Genomic DNA, 25026 nt, shown 5'->3' with positions numbered 1-25026 from the left:
ATAATTATACCTTAAAAACTAAAAATATTTTATATTTTTTAATATCCAACTCTTTAAAAAATACCTTATATTTTTAAACGGACTTCTAAAAACATCTCATTTTTAATTTTGTTATTAAAAATTTATATAATTAATTAATGAAAAGTTGATACGTGCCTAAAAATATCTTCCAACTGAACTAATCATATATAGTTTTTGCGTAAGGAAGAGGAAACGAAAAAGGAAAGTTGCATAACTTGACAAAGACTGATATCAATGCTATACATATATTTAATAAATTAATTAATTGCACTACTAAATCTGAAGGAGTTAATTAATAGACAACCAGAAATTAGGCAAAAGCCTTTGTCTTCGTCACACATACACACACATATATAGAAAAAGAAACAGCAGAGAAGAAGAGAAGAAAAATAAAATAGACTCAATGTATAGTATCAATGCACATGAGCGCTTGTGAGATTCTAATTGGACACGGTCCAAGTCTAATATCAAGGGCTAGCTAGCTAGTCTAATTGACAAAAAAAATTAAAAAATAATTCAGATAAGCATATATGTACTGTTTTCTCTTTAAGCTTGTTCAACCTCAAAATTCATATATCACTGCATTGATTTACAGTGACAAAAGCACGAGCCTGAACAATCTTATTCGTCTCAATCACGACACGATTATGAGACACATTTCTGAGAACATGTTGAGGAAATGCGTTACCCGACACGCTTAATGAATATTGAACATGTCGAATAAGGTTAGGGAAAAGCAAAATTTTGCTGAAATCAACTGTCCATGAAGTTCCATTCCTCATGGAAGAGCCTCTCGCAATCGTGGTCTTCAAGCTCATGCCATTTACATTGTTGCCATCAACCACAACTTGATCGATTTGCTTGAACGGACCGTTTGATTGGTCCAAGTGAACAATTTCAACCCCGGAATTGGACCCACTGAACATGTTATTCACGATGTTGACCCCACTTATCACTCCACTTTTTGATTTCAAGACGACATTGGCATCTCCGAGGAAGAAGCTACCTGAAATGTGAAGCTGAACTGGGTCTTCAACAACAATGCTCGTGTAATCCATGTACGAATTCACAATCCTCGTTTGTGTCAAACCAGGCAGTTTCACATAAATTCCTGTGCCTCCGAATGAAGTGGCTTTATTGTAACAATGTACTCCAGAAATTGTGTTGGCTTCACCGGAAATCATGATACCTACGGCGGCGGAGAACACGACGACGTCGGTTACTACATTGTCGTTGCTGGCGAGGGTTATCCCGGTCCCGGAGAAGCTCCTCTCGTCGGGGTCGCTACCGGCGGTGATGTGCTGACCGAGGAAGGTGTTGTGGATGAAGGTTTCATGACCACCTTGGACCTGAATTCCGTGGGTGGTGAAGTGAGTGATGTAACAGTTGTGAATGGAGATTCTGAGAGAGTTTATGATTGAAATGCCTCGGCCTTTGAAGTTTGCATCTAATAAAAGATCTTTTATGGTTATATACTCGTAATTGTATTGTGATGGTGTTGGTGAAGCCTTCTGGGTTTGTTTCCCTTTGTTTGATGTTTCCGATAAATCAATCAGATACCCATTTGGTGGAAAATTCTCTGATGCTCTTATAGTTCCACCATGGATCTGTAGAAAAAGAGAATAGTCATATCGTTAATAAAATTCAAAGGGGACTAATTTTCTTGCAAAATCTACCAAACGTTCTAGCTCATGTTGGACTAATAAACCAGTTCATTTCCTGTTAATCTACCAACATTATGACCAAAGAGTACCACGTGGCAGAATATTAAAAACAACCAAGAACATAAAAACTTGGCATAATATTGGCATTGTTTACAATTGTTATTACCATGAGGTTGCCAAATCCGGTGGCCGGCAGCCGTAGGGGGTGGCTGATGAGGTAGTTTCCGCCCTGGAGATCAATCTGAGCACCGCCCAGGTCAGTAACACCGGGAATCAAGTTGTGTTTCTTTCTGGGAATTCTGATCGCATCTTGTATGGCTTTAAGAAGAGCTTCAGTGCTGTCTGATTTTCCCGTTGGATCTGCGCCGTACGATGTCACCAGAAATATCCCAGATTTCTTCTCACCCTGCAACCAAACATCCATCAGTATGTATGTACATATATAATATGATGTATTTAGAACACAGAGGAATAATTGATTACCGGTGGTGATGGGGTTGAAGAAGAAGGAGGAGATGGTGAAGCAACTTTAATGGAGGTCTTGAGAGAGTCTAGTCTGAGAAGGGCTTCTTGATAGTGGGCATTATTGGAGAAAGATGGGGGAGATATGTGATTTTCTCTAGAGAGAGAGATTGTAATGAGAATGGACAGCTCAAGGAGGAAGATGATTAGAGCTTTTGTGGGCTCCATTAATGACCAGCTTTAGATATTTCTGGTTTGGAGAAGAGGAGGAGGAGGTTGGGGGAGGAACGCTTTATAGCCGCGTGCAAGTGTGTGTGTGTGTATATAAGGAAGCGGCAAAGAAAAAAATGTGGCATAATATTTCGTGGTATTGCAATAATTATGGTGCGTATCATGCATCACAAATATAAATGTAAATTTTATTTTTTATATAATTTTTAATTTTACATAAACGATATATTTTCATTTTATTTTAATAATTTTTAGCCCAAGTATCAATTGATCTCTATATATTGATTTAGTTGATTGTTCAAAAAATAATTATTTAATGAATATCAAATACTTGTTGGTAAAAAAGAATAGAATATCAAATATATTTTGTTAATTTTTTTTTATTTTTTATTGTATATTAATAGAACAATTTCTTTTGATATTATATATGATTTTTACTGCTGCAATTCTCAATCTTCACCTTGATTTGGTGGATTTTTTAAAAATTTATTATTTGATAAATTAAAATTATATATATATATATATATTTAGTAATGTGAATTTTATATTTTTAATTGTCGATAGAGAATTTTAATTTTTATGTCAAGAGGCTATATTTATATTTTTTATACAATTATTTAATTACCATCTCATGTAAATATTGAATGATTTAATTTTGTGTCATGTATATACTGTTATACTTCATTTTATTTGGTTAATATTTTTTTTATTTTGAATCTACAAACTAGAATGAATCACATTGTCGTACGTGGACTTATTGATCATTTACTGCCTTTTTTAATTGATATTTGAAAACAAAATATTTGTATATCAAAGTTCAATAACAATTTTGTCCATATATCAATTTGATCGGTCCGTTGTTTTTTGGGGAAAAAAATCTCTTTGATTGTTAAAGAAATAACTTAACAAATTTTAAAATCTCAATTTACATGATTATATCACTTGAGTTTTATTATTTTCTACTAGAAATTATCTTCCTAAAGTTGGCACGAGAATAAGGGGTTCTCAATACTTAAACAAGTGGTTGAGAATAATTTAAATCTCAATTCTAATATATCTAGTAATCTTAGTTTTACTCATATACATAAGAGATAATCTCTACTGTCTACTAAACCTACTCCTTGTACTCACCAAACAAAAATTATAAACTCTCTTGATATATTGTATTTATTATTCTTAGTCATGTAAATACATGTAATAGGTGCGAGAAAATATGGGGCTGCTTTGTAAATATCATTGATCGATTAATAAGCATGCAAAAGGATTTCGTAGCTTGGATATTCTCTAGACAATTAGAATTTTGATATCATTAAGTTGGCTAATAAATTTTATATTTGATTTAACTGTTGATTTTAAAGATGGTCACGGTGGTTTGCACGAGAAAGAAAAAAGGGTTGAAGACTAAATTTTCACATTTTAAAATAACTAGTAAGTATCCTTGCACGGGACATATGAAAGTAATTTTTTAGTATAAGTTATTAGTAATTTATTACTATTAACATGTGAATAATAAAATAAAATTTTGATATTTTTTAAGAATTAATTAAACAATTGCATTGTGAAGGAACCACAGAGTTGGTGTATAATCTCTTCATGTGGCTGGGAAAGCATAGAGCAGTTAAGATATCATTGAGGGGACACATCTTATAAATTGAGATATCATGGGGGGAGTTGAGATAACATATGAAGGTTAATATGAAAGGCAACATGCAAACATAAGGACCTAAACATTAGGGGAAGTTAAATTCAGGGGTAGTTGTTAGAATAAGAAATTATTAAATAAATTAATTTAAACATAAATAATTGTAAAATATGATACAGCACTAATTTCAAAATACAAAATTAAAGAGAATATGATATGATATTAGATAATAGAGATCATGGGATTTGAAAATCATTCATGATTTAAAAATTTTGCATTTAAATCTAAATTTTATACATTTAAAATTTAAATGTTTAAATTAATAGGTATCAAAAGGTTAGTTATTAGAATGAGAAAATCTATTATACTAATTAAATCAATTGATTTAAATATAAATAATTTTAAAATAAGATACCTTACAATTTTCAAATTCGAAAATAAAAGGGTAATGATATATTAAAGAGTAGAGATCATGGAATATGAAAGTTAATCATGATTTAGAAATTTCATATTTAAATCTAATTCAATTTTTTTCAGATCATGGGTATTTTCTTCTTCTGTATTTTGATAAGAATAAAGATGAGTTGATATGTAATTTTTGTATTAGGAATTTTAGATTTTATAATGACATAAAGTGATATGGAAGTTAGGATAACAAGAGTAATGAGAGAGAAAAGTTGAGAAACAAATGAGGAAATTAGTAAGGGATTTAAGATAATGGAATACAATTATGATAATGGAGATAATGGAGTGAAAACTAAGAAACAAATGATAAATAAACTAAGAGTATAAATCAAAATTAATTTCTTAAACCAATACTGGGTGACTTCACAAAATGGCAGGATTTGAAAAAGTAGGACACTTGTCATCTATAAATATAGGCTTGTTATTCTTCTATTATACACACACATAGATTAGGTTAAAGAAAATATTTAAATTTTTAAAGAATTGTAAAAAATTTACTAGGATTTGGAAATCTAAATCCATAAATTATTATCTGCCCAAATAACGGAGATTTGGTGCAAATCTATGTCCAAATATCTCTGATCCTAACAAAACATTACTTCATATAGTATTTGCTTGTTCATTAGATTATAAAATATTTATCATAGATTAGTATTAATACTGTTTAGGCCTGAAAATATCTACCTTTAAATAAAAGTTAAAAATGCAAGATGTGAAGAGTTAGGCTCAATAAAATATCTAATGAAGCAAGGCCTGATTCATTTAGAATAGACATTCTGAACTAAATGAGTGTTAATTCATAAAGGAAACATAACCCTTAAGACTTAAAGCGACTAAGTCAAGAGAATCGTTATTTGGACATGGGATCATTACTTGGATGTGCCCAGAAATTTGCAAGACCAAACCTATTAGGAACAAATATTTCAACATGAAGCATCCAAGCTATTAGTTTTGCAAACATAATAACCTCAAACGAGCATTATAAATAAAGTTCCATAGAGGACATAAAGGCAATAACAAAAAAGCAACGAATAATAATACAAACCAAACATTTTGTTACTCAATTATCTTTTATATCACTTTATACTTAAGATATAGTTACTCTTTTCAGTTTTCTTGTAGTTATGTAACTCTATAACTTTACACTATTAATCAAGCTACTTTTTTCTCATTATTTGTTGCATCTTTGCATTTGAGAAAATTGAAGTAAAGAAGTTTGGGAACCCTTCTCTATATTGAGACTTTGAGTTTCTAGCACCCTTGAAAAATTTATTGTCACAAACATATATTAAAATTTATGGAAATTCGCATCTGAAGACCTCTAGAGCATATTTAAATGTAATTAAAATTTATCTTGAAAAGACAAATTTATCCTTAAACTTAAAAAAAAAAACAAATATCCCTACTATTATCAATTGTTAAAGCTCCGATGGCATGATCATTGGCCACCAAACCACTATCGGGGGTCATTGATGGCCTTTAAATCTCTAAGGCATGGCTAAAGTGGGTTTTCAATCCATGACCCCTTGGTGTGCTAAAAAGAATATAGTCACCAAGTTACCAAACACTTTTAGTTATAATAGGCAAAAACAAATACACACACATAACATCTTTGATTTTCAAGGCCACTTCTTCATTACAAACACAAGGTTGACTTGTCAATTCCTTAATAACACTCATTAGTTATTATTGTATAAATGTTACTTGTTATTTTGTTATAACTAAAAGTATTTGGTAGTTTGGTGGCTATATCCGTTTTAATGTACCATGAGGTTATGGGTTTAAATTCTTCTTAGAGATTTGATAGCCACCAATGTAGAAGCTCCAATAACCATTGGCAACTATGTTGTCGGTGCTAGAGCTTTGGCAACCAGTAACAATGGGGGCATTTTAAAAAAACAATTAAAAATAATTTTGTCTTTTCATAACAAATTTTAATTATATTTAGGTTTATTGATCTTGCAAAGCAAATTCAGATTCTTTTAGCCCTTTTGGTAATAAATATGATCCAAAGTTCCTCAAATGTGATTTCCCCTAAAATTTACAACAAAACATAAAGCATCCGGCTGATTTTTTAAAAAAAAAAACTGTTTGATGACTAATTAATATTTAAAAAAATACCTGACTTCAATTATTATTTGATAGAGAAAATAATTTTATAAAAAATGGGGAAGAATAGAAATTAAACGTTCAACCCAAAAGGTAAAAGATGGCGGGTGCATATAATAGTAGTTAGTTAGGAAGTTAGACTATGGACGAAGTTTCTTTAAGACGAAGATACATTCATACGAAGCAGAAGGGAGGACACGATTGGATATTCAAGGGTAGGAGTGGAAATTATGAATATTGACCGTATTTGACGCTAATTCAATGCTTCACTCTGGAAAGTTCAGCTTCAAGTCTCGAGCATCTTTCATAATTAACTTTGATTCTCGCAAGCAAATTATTTCACCGCCAAAGACCAATAATTACAACAAAAATCTGACAATTGGGTATCTTAAATCTTCTTCTTCTTCTTCTTTTATAGCATAATTATAGCATAAGGAGCAGACTCTGTTAATAACAGAAATTATTTCCCTTGACATACAAAACAAGAAAGACAGCCCTCTTATAATTAAATTGTTGCTTACATAAGGGTTAGAATTGGATTTCCCAACTACTTACTTGAAAGTCACCCATGCCAACTTTTGTTAGCTAGATATCTTAAATTTTAATCTATCAATTAAGCAATTATTTGACTCTAAATGTTCTAAAAAGGGATTGTGCATTCATTAGCTAAGCAGATACGTTTATCCCACAAATCCTTTTATATCAATTATTGGAATTAGCCACTCTCTCTGGTCTAAAATGTGAACCTCTTTCAACAATTATCTACATATCAATGAAATTCATATTCTCATGAAATCATGTATTTTTTTCTTCTTTCTTTTTATTCTTAGTCCCAATTATTCATGATGAGTGAGAACAGTGTTATAAATTCACAAAAGAATTTAGGTTAATGAAAATAATGGGTAAAATAGAAAAAAATTTCTACAACTATCAAATTGCTTATATTTTGGACTAAGATAGGAAGAAAATGCTTATTTTTTGAATCAAAGGAAATAATAGTTATCTATTATGCATGGGCCTCTAACGCTCCATTCTTTTAATATCTTCTGTAATGTCCCAACTTTTTAATAATTTCTTTGTTTATTATTTCATTTAGTCCTACTTATAAATTACGTTTATCGTTTCATTAAAACTAAGAAAAAAGTTAAATTTTATTAATTTTATCTTAAAATTTAATAAATGTTCACATCTACCCTCTAATAAGAACAAAAGTGATTATTTTTAACAATTTTTCAGTATTTAATAAGGGAAAAAATAAAAATAAATATAAAAAATAGTGAAGTGTCATATAAATAGGATCAAAATTAATCTTCTCCTTCTACCCTATAAACATGACTGGAGGAGTATTTTTTTTTATAGTCAAATTTTACATATAATAAAAGATATTTTGATATCTTAAAATGATGTTGCTTTAAATTTTAATGATTTGTCAAATAAAACAAATAAAAAAATACACAGTTTGGGCTTTTCTTTAAAAAAATCATTAAAACTGCAAAATTACATTGTTTCACTACTGCACAATATCAAAATGTCTATTTTTTATAATAAAAAATGTCTATCATTTTATATAAAATGTATAAAGATAAAAAAAAATTCAATTGAGGAGCTTGAGCATTACAATATGTATTAGAGATTGAGGCGTTAGAGCTTAGAGGCCCCAGGCCCTCATTTGTCATAGGTTATATTACAACAACAAACATTATTTCACTGAAGACTGGCTATATATATATATATATATAAAAAGATCTATCAATAATTAATTATTTAGATATATCATCTATAATAAAAAATATATACTTTCAATTCAATAAAAATTAGAGTAAATTCGCCCAATGATAATGAAAAATGCAGTTTTCATAAATTATGGATAAGGTTTTTGAATATTTTAAAATATGACCCATTCATAAAATCAATTAGAAGTGATTTACTTTTTTTATCCACAAAACAAATATATTATTAAAATATTTTGTACAAACTGGCCCACAAATATATTTCCTATAACTAACTAAACAATTTTAACATTTTAACTAAATGAATCAAATTCATGCACACACCCATTATATCTCTTCCTTTTTCACAATAATTCCTTTCCTTTCTTGTTAGGCAGAGGAATCAAGGTGATATTCACATATTGATTTCTTATTGTCATAACAAGTGCATTCTTTTGAAAAAGATGTCTCATAACATGAATAGTTCAATTTGGTATCTCTACAAACAAGTCTCTTTGCTAGACTTCCTTGCCCAAAGATAAATGTAAACCCATAACTTTCATTACAGAGGGTATTTGATTCTCTGTGATAAATTAAGATGTCTAAAATTTTTTACGGTTTGTGTTTGATTTGTTTTAAGCAAATAATTATGTTTTTTCTTTTTATCTTTCTTATCCATGATAGTATATTAGATAAACCATAACAGTGAAAACTTATCAACACTATTTAATCTTGTAGATATGGGGATACTTAATTTCATCTTTCTAATTTTGGAAAATGAGATTTATTAATTTAGATGTTTGATTCTCCATAATAAACTAAGATATCTAACATTTTTTACGGATCGTATTTGGTTTGTTTTGAAAAAATGATTATATTTTTCTTTTTATTTTTGACCTGTGATAGTATATTAGTGATATACAATTGTATATTATTGATAAACTATATCAGTAAAAACTTATCAGCACTATTTAATCTTGTACATGCAAGGGTGTTTAATCTAATCTTTTTTTTTTCAAAAGAGGGTCAAATAAAGCTCTCTTCTATCTTCAAGTATTTAAAAGAAGGTTTTTGTTTAAAGAAAAAGCATTTGAAAGAAGGTCAAATTATTTGTAAAGATAGTAGTTTATCATATAAAGATTAACTAAATATTAAAATGATCATAATACAAAATATAACAAAAGTTAGGCTGTTTATTAAGTTTTGTTATATAAAATGTGCTACATATGCAAAAGTCCCTAAAAATTAACAAAAATGTAACTTATATCCACAAAGTATAGTTATAATTCAATTAATTAATGCTGTTACAACTATTATTTTTGGATCTAAATGAGTTCTTCGTACCCACTCGTCTTAACTCTTGAATTTTGATTGTAAAAAGAAAAAAAAAATCTTTTTATTTTACTATTTAATTTTATGAAATGCATATCTTTTCATTAAAAAATTGTAATACAAATACATGCGCAGGGAAATGATAATGGGTGCAGAAGGAGAGCAGGAGAATTAGAAAGAAGAGAATTAATTAACAATGATTGGGTGTTGACACCAAAAAAAAGCCATGTTGGGCAGCCTTCATTTTTAATTTTGAATTTTGAAGACGCACCGACTTATAAATTAGTGACGTGACACAAGTTCATGGCTGCAAAAAGAGACGTGATCTTACAACAATTAATTATCTCTTCGTATTAATTCCAAATTCTACAATCATCACGTTCTTAAATAATGTTTCAAATATTTTGTGCTCCCCTTTTCCAACCCTTGAAGTTCAAGTTTTATACCAGCTTCATTACTTTATAATATAACTTTTAAACCCTTCAAAGTGGCAGAATACAACCTCTCACTTTGGGATACATTAAAATAAGATATATAAATTTTACATCTTTACACCTTACACTTTTAATGTTTTGCACCCTTTTAAATTGAATAAAAAAATATTTCAACTCAAAAATTTATTAAATATTTAATATTTTAATGATCGATATAAGATACGAAGAATATATTTACATAAAAAATCATATTAACATGTTCAATATAATTTTCTAAAAAAAATAATGATCAGTCTACTTATATTATTACAATCTAAATTTTAGAGTAATTATTATTTTTAATTATTCAAATTATTAATTTAAAAAAATTATTAATTTTGAAATTAAATAATCTCGTATCCCCTGGCTGGTTCCGCCACTCCATGCTTTATTATACTCTGTTTTTCAAATCACATCCTTTATTAGTGTCAAATGGGTAATACTAATGAAAAAATGAGGTAAAAAAGGAATAAAAATTCAGAGACCATACTAATTGATAAAATTATATGTCCAAGTCTCTTCTAACTTGTGACATATACAAAATTTTACTGATAATCTCAACACGAAAACAAGGTATTTAGTGGAAAAAATAGATCCCTCCCAGCTAAATTGTTTGATACATATAAATACCATGTCTTAAATCTCGAATAACTTGTTTAAATAGTAAAATCTATAAAATAAGTATACAATTGTTGCCCATTTTATTTTAATTAGGCAACAGTTTTTTTTGTGTTATTCAATATTTGTTCTCTAAAGTCAAATTTAATTAAAGTTATGTTGAAAAATCGTTGCATGATTCACATTCGAGTCAATATTTTTATATATGTTGCATGACTGCTGTCGTCGTAGGTGACATATGTCGTAATACTATCTCCCACCACAACATTAACTTAAATCAGCGGCGTCAACATGAAGTTAATTAAAAGTGTCATGATAAAAGGTGGCATCGAAGACTCATTTCATGACCAAGAGGGTGACAGGTTAATTATTACTTGAAAGTAAGATAAAATATTAAATGATTCATTTTCGCTATTTTTGAATGAATGTGGTTGCAAGGTAGTTCATTACTGCATGAAGTTAGGTTTATTTTCTGTTGGCCTAACTCCTAGTCCTTCGATTACATGTCATATGCCCTTCTAATCTTTTTTTTTTTTTGTCATTTTTAGTTTTCCTAATTTTTGAATGTTCCAAGGTGATTTTAAATGTACGAATTCGTAATAGTACTGCAAATTATAGCGCCAAACACTGCATGATTAGCTGTACGTGTTATAATCACAGCTGTCATTTATAGTAAGTGAAGTTTGGAATGATAATTTAAAAACCTACTGTATGTGCCGAAATGTAGAATGTAATAAATGTATTATATATAGAAAAAAAAAATATATATATATATATATATATGATATTGGTATAGTGAGGGGCGAATATTTTTCCATTTAAGAACATGAAAAAGCATATGGGAAACTAACCTGTCTGTTTATATTACCGTGTTAATTAAACCAGGACCATGTCATCATCATGATCATTTGTTTTCTCCTAAAAATAAATAACATGATATTAATATAATTTGGCGGTTAGCACAATTATATGATTCAAGGTGGTGGTCAAGACAAAAGTTGAATAGTCTAAGTAGTGACTAAGCTAGCTGGGGCTTGCGTCTTTTATTTTTGTTTCTTTTATTAGGATGCATTGGGCATGGTCATCTCAGTGTATTCTTATGGAGTGTTTGGTTCCTTCAGTCTCAGTACTTCCTGAGATGTGAAAGCATATCAGCAGTAAACTAGCTTTGTGGTTTACATATCAAAGGTGTAGTTTTTGTTATGAGTAAATTTGATATAAAGTAGTGTTATAAAAACCAAACCGGATCGGATGGTTCAACCAGTTGAACTAAACTAATCTTAAGACTAATTTGATTACAGCAAAAAACCTTTTGTTATGAGAACCAGTTAAGAACTAGTTTAACCCATCTCAAACCGATCAAAACTAATAGGAAAAATTTTAATTCATATTCATATCCTAAAATTATGTATATTTATACTTAATAAACATGGGTAAATGGAGAAAAATGAACAAAAATGCAAAAAATATGTACATATGTGTATATTTTAAGGTTATAAATTATAAATTATAAAATAAGTATATATAGGTTGAATTAAAATGATAGAATATTGATGGATATTACCTTTTTTATTTTATTTTGTTTGTTTGAAATTTAAAAATTCACTTTTATTGTTATATATAAATATATATTTTTATTTTAAGAATATATTATTTAAAATATATTAATTTATTTATGATTATTTGAATCACGATTTAGATCATAGTTCAACCGTTGAACTGTGAATAGTATCTTGTTCAGTTCAATGACTGATTTAGTTTTTATAACATTGATATAAAATTTATATCAAAATGATCAAATTTAATGTGCATTTTTTTAGGCCTGAACTTAATGTACATTTTAAAGGGAGAAATTAAAGCTAGCCATGAGATGTTGAGGTTTTTGCAAATACTTTTTTGTCTATTAAGGTTTTTGCAAATACTTGTGTCTTAAAAATTTAAATTCTATTAACAGCCGAGTCTAATAAAAGAAATTAGTCCTTCACAATATAGTGAATTAATGTTTAAATTTTTGTTAATAGAAATACCCTCATTTAATATTCAACAACAACAATGCCTCAAAAAGGATTAATTAACGGATTCCTAATTTTAGATTGTACACTCTCTAATTTGGGATTTTCCATTAGATTGTATACTCTACCTTTTAACCTTTTATTTATTTATTAATAATGATGATGATAATAATAATATTATTAATGTCTTTTTTAATTTCATACAAATATCTTTCTATTACAAGCAATATTGTTCGTGTCATGATAAAAGACATTAAATATATGCACTTTTATCAATAAAAATTTGAATCTTAATTTATTATGTTGATATGTTATGAGGGACTAATTTATTTCGCTAAACTCAACTGCATGTTATTTGTATATCATATCTTCTATCTAACAGTAACTTTTGTGTAATTGTTAACCTTTGTCATGATAACATCACAACTTGGAGAGAACTCTCTCTCTCTCTCTCTCTCTCTCTCTCTCTCTCTAATGAAATTCAACTAACCACGAATCAATCAATAATAAATAAAATAAAATAAAAGGCAAATGATAAAAAAAATTACTCTCTTTACTAAAAAATATAAATATTTTTAATTAAATCTTATTCCAATAAGGTTGAGCCTTAATTTTGATTATTACAAAATAAGGAAGATTTTGTTTTTGAAGATATTTTATTTTGTGTTTAATAGAAATTAAAGGTAATTAATCTATATGCTTAATTCACATCATCTTACCCAAAGCTCTAAGTTCCTTTAAATTTGTTATTGGGACAGTATTTGATTTATCATAAATTCTTTCTTGAATCTATCTTGGGTATTGAGAAGGTTTTGTTCAAGTTTAATTATGTTATTAATACTTGAAGTTTATGTTTTGAATTAAGAGTTTTGTAAATATTTGGTTGTGATCTTTAATCAATATTTTTTTCTATATCTCTTCTTATTCAAATCCTTTTGATGTGAAACTTCTTTCATCTAAATAGATTTGTAAATATTTCCAAAGATATCCATCTCATTCAAAATAGATTTTGTATGAAATAGTTATGAGTTTTTAAAGTTGGCTTTTAAAACTTTCAGACCCACAGAAAAGCATTCTTGACCTTTTCTCACCTTGTTGACCATATTTCTCAAACTATTTTAAATTTTCACTTGGGTCTTATTTCATTGAAAACTAGAATTCTAAAGTTTTTCAACCATAGGTCATTTTGTTGGGTTTGGATGTAAATTGAAAGAGTTATTACCTTTAAAAGTTAACCTACATTTTATGATCATTAATACTGATATAAATTATTTAATATATGTATAAACACATTTGGTTCATAACTTCTTTATCGGCATTAGTGTCTCAATACAAGTAATGTCCATCCCTTTTCCCATACAATGAGTCTTAATTGGTGCAAGCATTCATTGTCACAACTTATTATCCTTACCGGTACTAAGCTCAACAATACCGATATTATGCTCACATGCATCTTTCAATATATTTTTATCAGTTCCATTTGTTCTATACCCCGATCTTGTTTGTATCAATACCAGTATTGTTGGTACTAATACCAGTATTAACATAAAGATTGTTACTCTATATTATGTTCTTTGTTTCATAAACATATGTTCTTAGTCATTCTTTATTCTTTTTAGTTTTTGAATGTTGCATTAGTCTAAAAAACTTTCTAGATCATTTCTAAATGTATTCTCTTCAATCTTTGATTATTTTTTAAAACCTCAAAGCATTTGGCTCTACCGGTATTACCTTGACTATCTCTTGTCAGAGTATTAAATGTATATAAGTATTACTTTTCTTAAATTACCGAAAACACACAACTCCACCCTAAAGCACAGTTTTAATCACCTCATTCTTAGAGAAATATAGAAGGGAAGAAGAACGATGTTCTAACGGATAATTACATGAGTCTAATAGATCTATTATTAGTATCAATTATAAATATGACTCATTTCTAAAGTGGATGTAGAGAAGCTATTTTGTTCAACTATATGCATTCATTTTTAACCAATTTCCTACTACAATATTCATTGTTTGTAAGCTTTAGTAATTATAAATTTACTTTAAAGATTTTAATAATAATAGTTTATTATTGAATTTACTCTGTTTATTCCTATTTTTCATATCTAAAATAGAGAAACTTAAGCATGAGGAGTTTAAGGAAATTTGTGATTATCTTTGTAAAGGGAAGAGTTATATACTTGAGTAAAACTTTAAAATTATATTGAGGCAACTGAGAGCTTAGTTTAATTATGGTAGAGTAAGTGAAAAAAATTTCAAGTGTAATTTAGAAACTAGACATAAGCTCAAAAGATTGGAGCCAAACTAGGATAAACACTCTTGCAAACCTTCTCTTCCCTTCTCTTGGCTTTAATTGGTGATATCGTTCCTAACTTATTTTTTAATCTTGTGTTATTTATTTTAAATTTTATTTAGTCCAATTCACCCTTGTGGGCAGTTTTACACAATAAAGTAATTAATTATTTTCAAACTAACACCATTTTTTATATTTTTCTCAATTTAATAGAATGTTTCATTTTAAAGTAAATATAAAGTAATTTATTTATTAGGGATATTTTTTTTAAAAAAATGCAATGATTACACACTAAATCATTAAAAATATTTTACATTTTTGAATAGAAGGAATAGTTAAGATGCAATGACAATTATTATCTTATTCCTATAAAATATTTTTATATACATGAAATTAAGAACATACAAATTTAATTTTCACAACTTCTCGGAGAAGATTCTATTTTTTTTATGAAATTCAACTAACCACAAATCAGTCAATAATAAATAAAATAAACAAAAAAGACAAATGATTAAAAAAAACAAGTCTAGATGCAAGACAAGGTTATCAAACTCGTAATTTTAAGTAAACTCATTAATATAAGATAAACTTGTAACATAAACTTATAAGAGTTTGTTTTTATTAATAAATAATTATTATTAACTAAATAGATGTAATCCAAATAAAAAACTAAAATATAGAATTAAATGGTTGAAAAAGAATTATGTTTAGATTTTTTCACTTAAATAATGATTGAAGGCTAAATTATCATTAAACAATTAAGATGTTTTTGAAAAATATTTTTTAAAAATACTATTAATATTTGATAATTAATTAGACAAGTTTTTTGGTATCTTTGAACTAGCCTATTCAAATTTTTTAAAAGAAGTAACTCGTAGAAAAATAACATGTTAAAAATGTCTATATTTTTTTATCAAAAAATTATGTGTATATAAAATATTTGGTGATATTTTTTCGCTAGATTAACTAACCATACATAGCATGAAAATTAATACAATTCATATATAAAAATATTAATAAAAATATGAGATATTGGTGATATTTAGGTATCTTTTTATCATTTCAAATCATATTAAAATTTTATACTTATTTATGGGATATAATTTCTAACACACTATTTGGCTGTGTTATTCTAAAATTTTGTATTGATATTTTATCACTGACATAATAATCTAATAATTATACACAACTTAGCATCTTTGAAATGAAATCAAACGCTGTGTGGCGGGCATGGACATGTTTTTAGAATAGTGGGATCCAATGAAATTTGCTTGAAAGTTGAAGGTAGTTCGACTCCCAACCGTCCACTAAAACCCGCATGTGGGAGCACCGTGCATAAATGCTTTTGGCAAGTTTGTGGAGTGGCACGCGAGTTCAAACGAGTCGAGACGCAAGTCATGACAACATGCCACTTAACCAGATTGTTTCGCCTACAAACGTAAACTCGCCGATTCTACTGTGTTAAATCATGTTTTTGATGTCATCAACGATAACAATAAATCTTATCTCATTAAATAAAATTAGTTGTATAAAATATATAACGTTATTATACTATATTATTTACTAACTTTTTAGAGTGTTATTATTTAAGATATTTCTATCAACAACTTTTATAAACATTTTCTTTCACCTTTTTCTATCCTTCTTAACATGGCTTAAAATTATTTATTTTACTCTTTTCATTAGTGCTTTCCACTATTTTCTTTATACATATACAAACCATCTCAAATAATTTTTATACTATTTTTCTTCAATAGGTGCTATACCTACTTTTTTTCACTGTTCTCATTTCAAATTTTATTTTTATGTATATGTTTGCACGTCCATTTCGACATTTTTATCTCTATTATTTTAACTTTATGCTTTTGTTATTCTATTAAAGTATAATATTCACTATCATATAATATAATTGGTTTTATAACAGTTTGAAAAAACTTTCCTTTAAATTTATTAGATACCTTACGATAATAAATAACTCATTTAGTTCTTCTTTAATTAAACCATCCAATTATATCCTATGTGTAATATCCCTATCAATTTATCAATTATATCAAATAATAACTCTCAAATATCTAAAGTTTTTTAGTTGAAGTATAATTTAGTCTTCTAATTTCACTTTCAAATTATTACTAATTAACTTCTTATTAAAATTACAATATAAATATTCTATCTTACTTCTACTCAAACCAAAACTTTTTGACTGTAATGTTTTTCTCTATAACTCAAATTTACAGTTTATTTCTTCTCTTGTCTCCGTAATAAGAATTATATCATTCATAAAAAATATATATTTATGAATTTTCTCTTAAATATATTTAGTCAAAATATTTAAAACTAGGTTAAACAAATAAGGACTAAAAAATAATCATTGATGTAGTCTTTTGTTTTACTATTAAACATTCTTATATTAATTATTGCCCCTCATGTTTATCTTATTTAACTTTAATATAGGTAATTGAAACTTCCTTTTATTTCAAAGTTTTTGAAAATACTTTTTTTAATATATGATCATAAATTTTTTTAAATAAAAACATGTGGTCTTTTTGAGAACTGTGGGGACAATTATTATTTTATTCCTATATAATATTTTTATACATAAAAACTTTCAAATTTAATTTTAATTAATTGAATTAAAAGAACTTGATTTTTTTTTTCTTGGGCCAACCGAGTTAGGCATGGATTATTAAACAAAAAACTAGTATTTTTCCCAGAAAAGAAAAAAAAAAACTAGTATTTTACTCTGAATCCGTAGGTCTACTCGGAAACGCGCTGCGCTAGTTTCCTGGTTCAGATCTGAAATCTACCACTGCACTATTCCACTTCAAAAATCCTTAATTCTTCTTCTTCTTCTTCCTTTTGTATATTGAAATCTAGGCTTTCGTTTCCATTTCTCCAATCTTTCCCACAAATTCTCAGCGATGTCATCCTTACTCCATCAAAGAACAAGTCACAATCCGTTTACCAATCGATTCCCTTTTTCTCCTCCTTCCTCGACGAATTCTCAGAAACGGATTTCCATTTTCAGCCCCATTGCGCTTCTCGTTCTCTTGTCTGTCGTCGTGGTATTTGGCGTCTTCTCGCCCTGGGTGGACATGCCCCAGGGAATCTTCTCAGCTTCCGAACCAGCGATCTCCAAGTGGCGTCACTATACATTGGCACAAGCGCTGCCATTTGTGGCCAAAAATGGAACCGTCATAGTTTGTATCGTGAGCCAACCCTACTTGGCTTTTCTTAATAACTGGTTGATAAGCATCACAAGGCAAAAGCGCCAAGATATGGTGCTTGTGATTGCGGAGGATTATGCGACGCTCTATAAGGTCAATGAGCGTTGGCCTGGTCATGCTATACTTATCCCACCTGTGCTTGATGGTGATGCTGCCCATAAGTTTGGTTCTCAGGTATGCACAGCTTGATTAAATTTTGATCACACTACCAACTTAACTTTGGTCCTGGAAATCGTTCTTTCGTCTAGTTACTCAGAAGGACTAAAGTTCTGGAATTTAATATTTTTAGGATGAACTCATATATTAACCAATTTTCAATTTTCAGGTACTAGTGGTGATTAGTTCTGACAATGCAAGTATCGAATTTGTAGTTTTGTCTTATTTTATTAATATTAATTCAGGAGTTCTACATTTTTTTAGCAATGAGCATTTGATAGCTGACATTGTATTAGAGTTTAGTTGTAACTGAAAAGCCGATTGGGTGAATTGAATTTATTGTTATTTTACTTCGCGTAATTATAGCAGCAAAACTAGTTCCCCCCTTTCCACACAGTAAGCTGACATTTTAATTGCGTACATATTCAGACACAATTGCGGATTTTCTAAGCCATTTGGTCTGTCTTTGATTATTCGTTAGAATGTGTACCTGTCCTGAATTGATTGTACTTGTTTACCATCACCATTTTTCTTCTTTTTGACTCGATGTGGCATAAAGAACTGCTTTATGCTAACATTATTCATCCCACCTTACAAATTTAATGCTGTTCCTTTTGTAATGAAGACTGCTCATTAGATTCTAGACTAAGTAACTCTTGGTTTTTTGCCTCTTACCGACGTAAGAAGATATCCGGGTTACTTGGTTGCATCTGCAATGCAAGGATTAGTTGGATCCATTTCTTGACAATACACGGTGCTGTTTCTGAGAATCAATTGTTGTTCTTTTCTTTGTCTAGGGTTTCTTCAACTTTACAGCTAGGAGGCCACGCCATCTGCTTCAGATTTTGGAGCTTGGATACAATGTCATGTATAATGATGTTGATATGGTTTGGTTGGCCGATCCATTTCCTTATATGGAAGGGAATCATGACGTGTACTTTACAGATGATATGACTGCAGTAAGTGTGCGATTATAATTTTAGTAAATTTTTGCTTCATGTCAATTATTATATATATCTAACCATTCAGAGCTATATTGGGCTTCCGTGATTGATGGGATAGTATGATAAAAGGATTACCTGTTTTATTACCTCAAAATATTGTTACTTGTTAAATAAAAGGAAGTATAGTTTTGAGGAAGTTGACTCAACATATACGTTATTTTCACTAGATCTTCAGTGAAGGACTTGAATGCAGATAATGTTTGCAAAAGTTAGAATTCTAATTATATTGATTGGTAGTATGTATTCTGATTGATTTCTTCTCTGTCTTTTTTCTTTTTAGCCGTGAATTAAAGCATGGCTGATAATAAATCCTAATCCATGGCATTGCTCAATGAAGTCATGTAGCAGTTCAATAGGTGTCAAATTCCTCCTTATTTGGTCCTTTCAGGATTTTGATTCCTGTCAGAGATTAGAATAAATGATGATATGTGTATCCAAGTAATTTAAAGATTTTAACCCAAAAAAAAAATTCAGATATTTGGTATTATATCTGGTGGAGACATGCCTGAGGCATGCTGGTGTTCCCTGAATATGTATTCAAATAATTTCAAAGACTTGAGCATCATATCTAGTGGAGATAGATTTGGAACATACTGGTGTTCTCTAAACTGTATACATAGGATTCTAATTAATGAAGATTGTGTGCTTGTGTGCGTGTTTTTCCCTCCTGAAAATATGCTGTCCTTGCAATGTGGTTCTGCGTTCTTGTTTTATTGATTTCCTTTTCATTTCTTCTCTCTGACCAGATCAAACCATTAAACCACTCTCATGATTTACCACCACCAGGGAAAAAGGGGCGCCCTTACATATGTAGTTGTATGATTTTCCTGCGCACTACTGATGGAGCTAAGCTAGTTCTAAAAAAGTGGATTGAAGAACTTCAGCTTCAGCCATGGTCTGAGACCAAGAAATCTAATGATCAGCCTGCTTTTAACTGGGCTTTGATGAAGGCTGCTAAAGAGGTCTGTAACTTTGTCCCATTTGGCTTAGCTTCCTATCTAGTTTTTATATTAATTATACCAGGAACTTAATTAAGAAGTAGGCTTACTTATTATTATTTTAAAGAAAACTGGGATTTTTCAATAAGAATTTAAGTTTCTAATAATAGGATTTGAAGGGCTATACTTAGTATGAAGTCACTTATTCTGTGGTTTGTTAGCAAATTCTTGCTTATGGACCTCCAATCTAATGATAGTGGAGTAGTGCAATATGGAAGGTATGTGTCCAATGAAAAACAAATAAAGGATGTGCAGTTTCCTTTCTCAGTAGAAAAACAGGTATTACTCTTCCATGCCAGCTGAGGATAAATCAATCCTTTGGTCCTTCTGGGTTAAAGAATGATCATATGAGGAAAATTTGTGTCAATGGGGGAAGGATTTTTGCAATGGTTCATTGTGGATAACAGACTCCAAAATCTTTGTCATATTTGTGATCATAGCTTCCAAATGTTATAGGTCTGCTTCAACGGTTCTCATATGTCTGCTAGAAAGGATGAACCTGAATCTTGTATAATAGTCAGTTTAATATCATGATTCAGTACATTTTTCACCAGGAAGAGTCAGTGGATTTTGTTGAGGAAACTTTCAAAATGCAACTTTTTGCTATTGTCTAGTAGTAATAGTTTATTATTGTTTGTAGGTCTCAATATTCTTTAATCATCTTTGTGAAGGTGTTTAACTTGTTTATAAGTATATTTCCATTTCAGAACATTACCCTATTATAGGCAAAGCTTCCCACTCATCAAATTTCTTCTGATTTATCGTAAAACATCTAAAGTGAATATATTATTGTCATTTTCATGATTTTACGAATGCAATTCTCTGCAGGTGGACCTGTACTTGCTGCCCCAGGCTGCATTCCCCACAGGCGGGCTATATTTCAAGAACAAGACCTGGGTTAGGGAGACTAAAGGAAGGCATGTTATAATTCACAACAACTATATCATAGGTTTTGAGAAGAAGACAAAACGATTTCGTGATTTTGGCCTCTGGTTGGTGGATGATCACGCCCTTGAGTCCCCACTTGGTAGACTATGATTCTTGGGAGAACTAAGCATATTTTTTGCTTTGATCCCAAGCATGTCGATTCACATGGTGCTTCTGTGCCTTCCAAATATCACCTGACATGGCAGATCTTGAAAGAAGAAATTCTTGCCGTCTGTAGCTGAAAAACAGTCCATTGGCTTCGTGATGATTTCTCAAGGACTGATGAAGGTTACCCAATTATGGGCTGGCAAATTAATATTGTGTTGAGAAAATCTTAAGCAAACAAGGTCTACAAAAAATTCACTGATGAAGTCGATCAAAAGTAGTTATATGAGCATGGACGAGGTGGGTCTGATGGAAAAGTGTTCATTCCTTCTTAATTTACCTGGACTAGAACATTTTGGGACTAGTTTTGCCCAAGAATGTCTCTTCAACGGGCAAGTGAACTGAACTTGGGCCAAAACTATTGTGTAGCGAGTATTGCATCTGCTTGGACCGGGGTCATTTTTTGATTTCCCCAGCTTTGATTCTCGCTTTGGTTTCTTGTTTAGAACAGATAAAAATTGGTTTATATTTGTAGATCTTGGATGGTTCCTGCAATTGCCGAGATACTAAGTACCCGTTTGGTTGTTGGGAAGATAAGAATGAAATGGATTAAAGAAATAAAAATAAAAGTAAAGTATGTGATTTAGCTTGAGTGAAAATGCATCACTTGTTGATTGATGAACCAAAACTAATGTAAAATTAAAGCCAAGTGCATCTCTAGCAGGTTTATTTAATTTAGGTTAAAAAATACATAATGTTTTTGAATTTTGATATCGTTGTACATAATTTAATCATCTTTTAAAAGTTTAAAATTAAATTCACTAACCTTTTAATTTTTTTCTTAATTATTTTATCAGCAAAAATTATCATGTCATATTAAAAAAAGATATGTAATAATTTATGTAGAATTTAATATAAATAAGCTAATAATAGCTTTATAAAATTTTTATTTATATTTTTTCTGTTATTATTAGCTTACATTGAATATCATATAAATTGTCTGAGTGTTTTTTTCAATATGACATGATAACTTTTGTTAGTAAGATAACTAAAAAATAATAGTGAGGGAGTATGTGATTTAAAAAAAAAAGGTTAGAGAGATCAATTTTAAAATTTTAAAGATGAAGTTCTATGCAACTGTCTCAAAATTTAAAAAAGTTTTATACTCTGTTCATTCTAAATTATAAGACACTTTTAAAAAAAAATTAATGCCACAAAATATAAGACACTTGAAGAAGATTAATATTTTATTAAATAGACTTATTTAAATATTATCTTTTCTTCCTTTTTATTTAATAATTAAGCGCAAGTTTAAGCTTATTAAAATGAAGGATGTTTTTGGAAGTTTATATTTTTATTTTGAAAAAAACAAGGTCAAGTGAATTTAATGAGCTATATTAGTATGTAAGATTTTATTTAAAAATATCTTATAATTTGAATCAGAGGGAGTATATTTTAACCTAAATTAAATTAATTCACTAGACATGCACTTGGCTTTAATTTACATCAAAGCTTAAAGTGTATTTTTGCCCTTAAACTATTCTTCGAGAAGCATTCACTATCCTAAACTATTTATCGTAGCATATTTTTTCCCAATGTTAAATATCGCAATGATTGCTAGGATTTAAGTTTGACTAAAAATGCCACCTATCATACAAAGTGGATTTAAGCTAAGGTATATTTTTGCCCAAAAATTATTATTTGAGGATTATCCAATACCCTAAATTATTTGTGCAGTAGCAATTTTGCTCCTAAAATAAGTAAAACATAACATTTTTTCAAAGGTTCTTACATAACTCAAGAAAATTCCTTTTCTATCTTATTCTTTATTTTTATTACAATACTATGTTTAATTACATATGTTTGAAAAGAAGAAGCCATCCATGTAGGTTTTAATGATAAACTAGAGAGAGAGAGAGAGAGGAACGATATGGGATGCATTATTATGTGGGACCTCTTTCTCTCAACTGGCTATTTCCATTTTTTTTAATTATTTCCTTATTATTCATTCTATTATTAGTTAGCCCCATCTACTTATTCCACTACCATTCGTCATAGTTTTTCTCATAGTTAAATCCGTTTGATTAAATAACTGTATCAAATAAGTATCCCAAAATGACTTCTAAAATTTAAGATACAAAATTAAGATGATCACATCATTAAAACATGCATAAAATACTTTTATTTGTTACCATAAGTTACTTTCTCATTAATTAATAAAGTTAATTTGAACTTTTGACAGGTTAACTACTTGTGTATACCAATCAATTGTGAATGATTGTTATAGACTTATAGTAACTAAAAAGTAGATTTTTTTTTTTGCCACAATATACAAAAGTAGTTGTCATCCTGTGAATAAAAATGAATCCAATTGATAAAAATTGACTTATATTTGATGCCCGTGCTAACAATACAAGGACTACGTTGATACTCCTTCGCATGTAAATATAAGACTACTTCAACAAAATCTCTTGTGGATTGAACATTTCATTTTAATGTTCACATGAAAAGAATGACCAAACTCTATTTTCTCACATACTTTTACATGAATTGAACGCAGGTATATTTCTGGCAATGGGTAATAAATATTGCATTATATATTCCATCTTCATCCCGACCTATTTATTTAAAAAAAAAACACACAAATAACCGTTTTACACGAATCAAGGAATATAATTGAAATAACTTTAATTTTTTTCAATTTTAAATTTTAAAATTTTTTGTTTTAATCAAGCCTTTTGTAATTTGATTCATCTGATATGTTAATTAATCTTTAAAAATTAAAATTATTAATGAATAATTAATTTTTTCAAAACAAAAGCACTTTTCAAATTTAAAGGAAATTTGATTCAATAGTTTTGGTCATAAAAGAAAAAAATTGATTTGATACAGTACTTATCCTTTTTAATGAAAATTCTATATATATAAAAATTATTTAAAAGACATAACCTAATTATATAAATTTCGAGTTATCCTATTTTCAAGTGTGGATCCTGATTTTTTTAATTGAAATTAACAATAGTTTCAGCTTATAATAATAATTTCAGTACTCAAAGGCAATTTTGCAAACTTATATATGTTTTTAATTTCAAATAAGAATCATATCAATAATTCAAGATCCCTAATTATAAGTAATGATCTTATGGAGTCCTTAATTATCATTTTATCATTTTTTATAAGATTTATTCGGGGTTACAATTTTAGTAGAAACTATTAGTCCTCATACAAATGACAATCAATCTAAATATCAGAAGGTGAACTGCATGTAGAGGGTTTTTTTTTTTTTTGGGTAGAAAAATAGCCCACACAATAATATTATTCAACCAATACACAAGATGGGGGATCCAATCCCCCATAGAATCTCAATACAACAAATAGATGGACGAGCTACCTGAGGAGCATCTCAAGAATAATACAGTTATCAACCAGGTTCACGCTCATCTTAGCGCACACATATATAATTGAACACACATAAGCCTCACTTGAAGGCAAATCGATTGCCATTTATTTATAACCAATACATCCATCCAGTACAACAAATAATGCTGGAGATGTCCTTCAGATAGTAGAAGCAAGCT

At 29.1% G+C, this 25026-nt stretch overlaps 2 protein-coding genes across 2 annotated transcripts; one reads left to right on the top strand and one right to left on the bottom strand.

Annotated features, from left to right (window-relative positions):
* Nucleotides 1–276: 276 nt before the first annotated feature.
* Nucleotides 277–2423, bottom strand: LOC129287023 (polygalacturonase QRT3-like). The gene is made up of 3 exons (XM_054923161.1): nucleotides 2169–2423; nucleotides 1852–2091; nucleotides 277–1628 (listed from the first exon to the last, which is right to left on the bottom strand). The coding sequence occupies exons 1-3, from the start codon at nucleotides 2373–2375 to the stop codon at nucleotides 591–593; spliced, it is 1485 nt and encodes a 494-aa protein (XP_054779136.1). The 5' UTR covers nucleotides 2376–2423; the 3' UTR covers nucleotides 277–590.
* A 15364-nt stretch (nucleotides 2424–17787) lies between these two features.
* On the top strand, nucleotides 17788–21996 carry LOC129285136 (UDP-D-xylose:L-fucose alpha-1,3-D-xylosyltransferase MGP4-like). The gene is made up of 4 exons (XM_054920696.1): nucleotides 17788–18432; nucleotides 19212–19373; nucleotides 20165–20380; nucleotides 21245–21996. Exons 1-4 carry the CDS (start codon nucleotides 17953–17955, stop codon nucleotides 21452–21454), a joined length of 1068 nt encoding a protein of 355 aa, XP_054776671.1. The 5' UTR covers nucleotides 17788–17952; the 3' UTR covers nucleotides 21455–21996.
* The last annotated feature ends 3030 nt before the right edge of the window (nucleotides 21997–25026 follow it).

This window comes from Prosopis cineraria, unplaced genomic scaffold (genome assembly GCF_029017545.1).
Source record: "Prosopis cineraria cultivar Desert tree isolate PC_DT_omini unplaced genomic scaffold, ASM2901754v1 PC11, whole genome shotgun sequence".
Classification (NCBI taxonomy): domain Eukaryota; kingdom Viridiplantae; phylum Streptophyta; class Magnoliopsida; order Fabales; family Fabaceae; genus Prosopis; species Prosopis cineraria.
The sequence above is the reverse complement of the archived record's forward strand: the minus strand, read 5'-3'. Positions and strand labels throughout refer to the sequence as shown.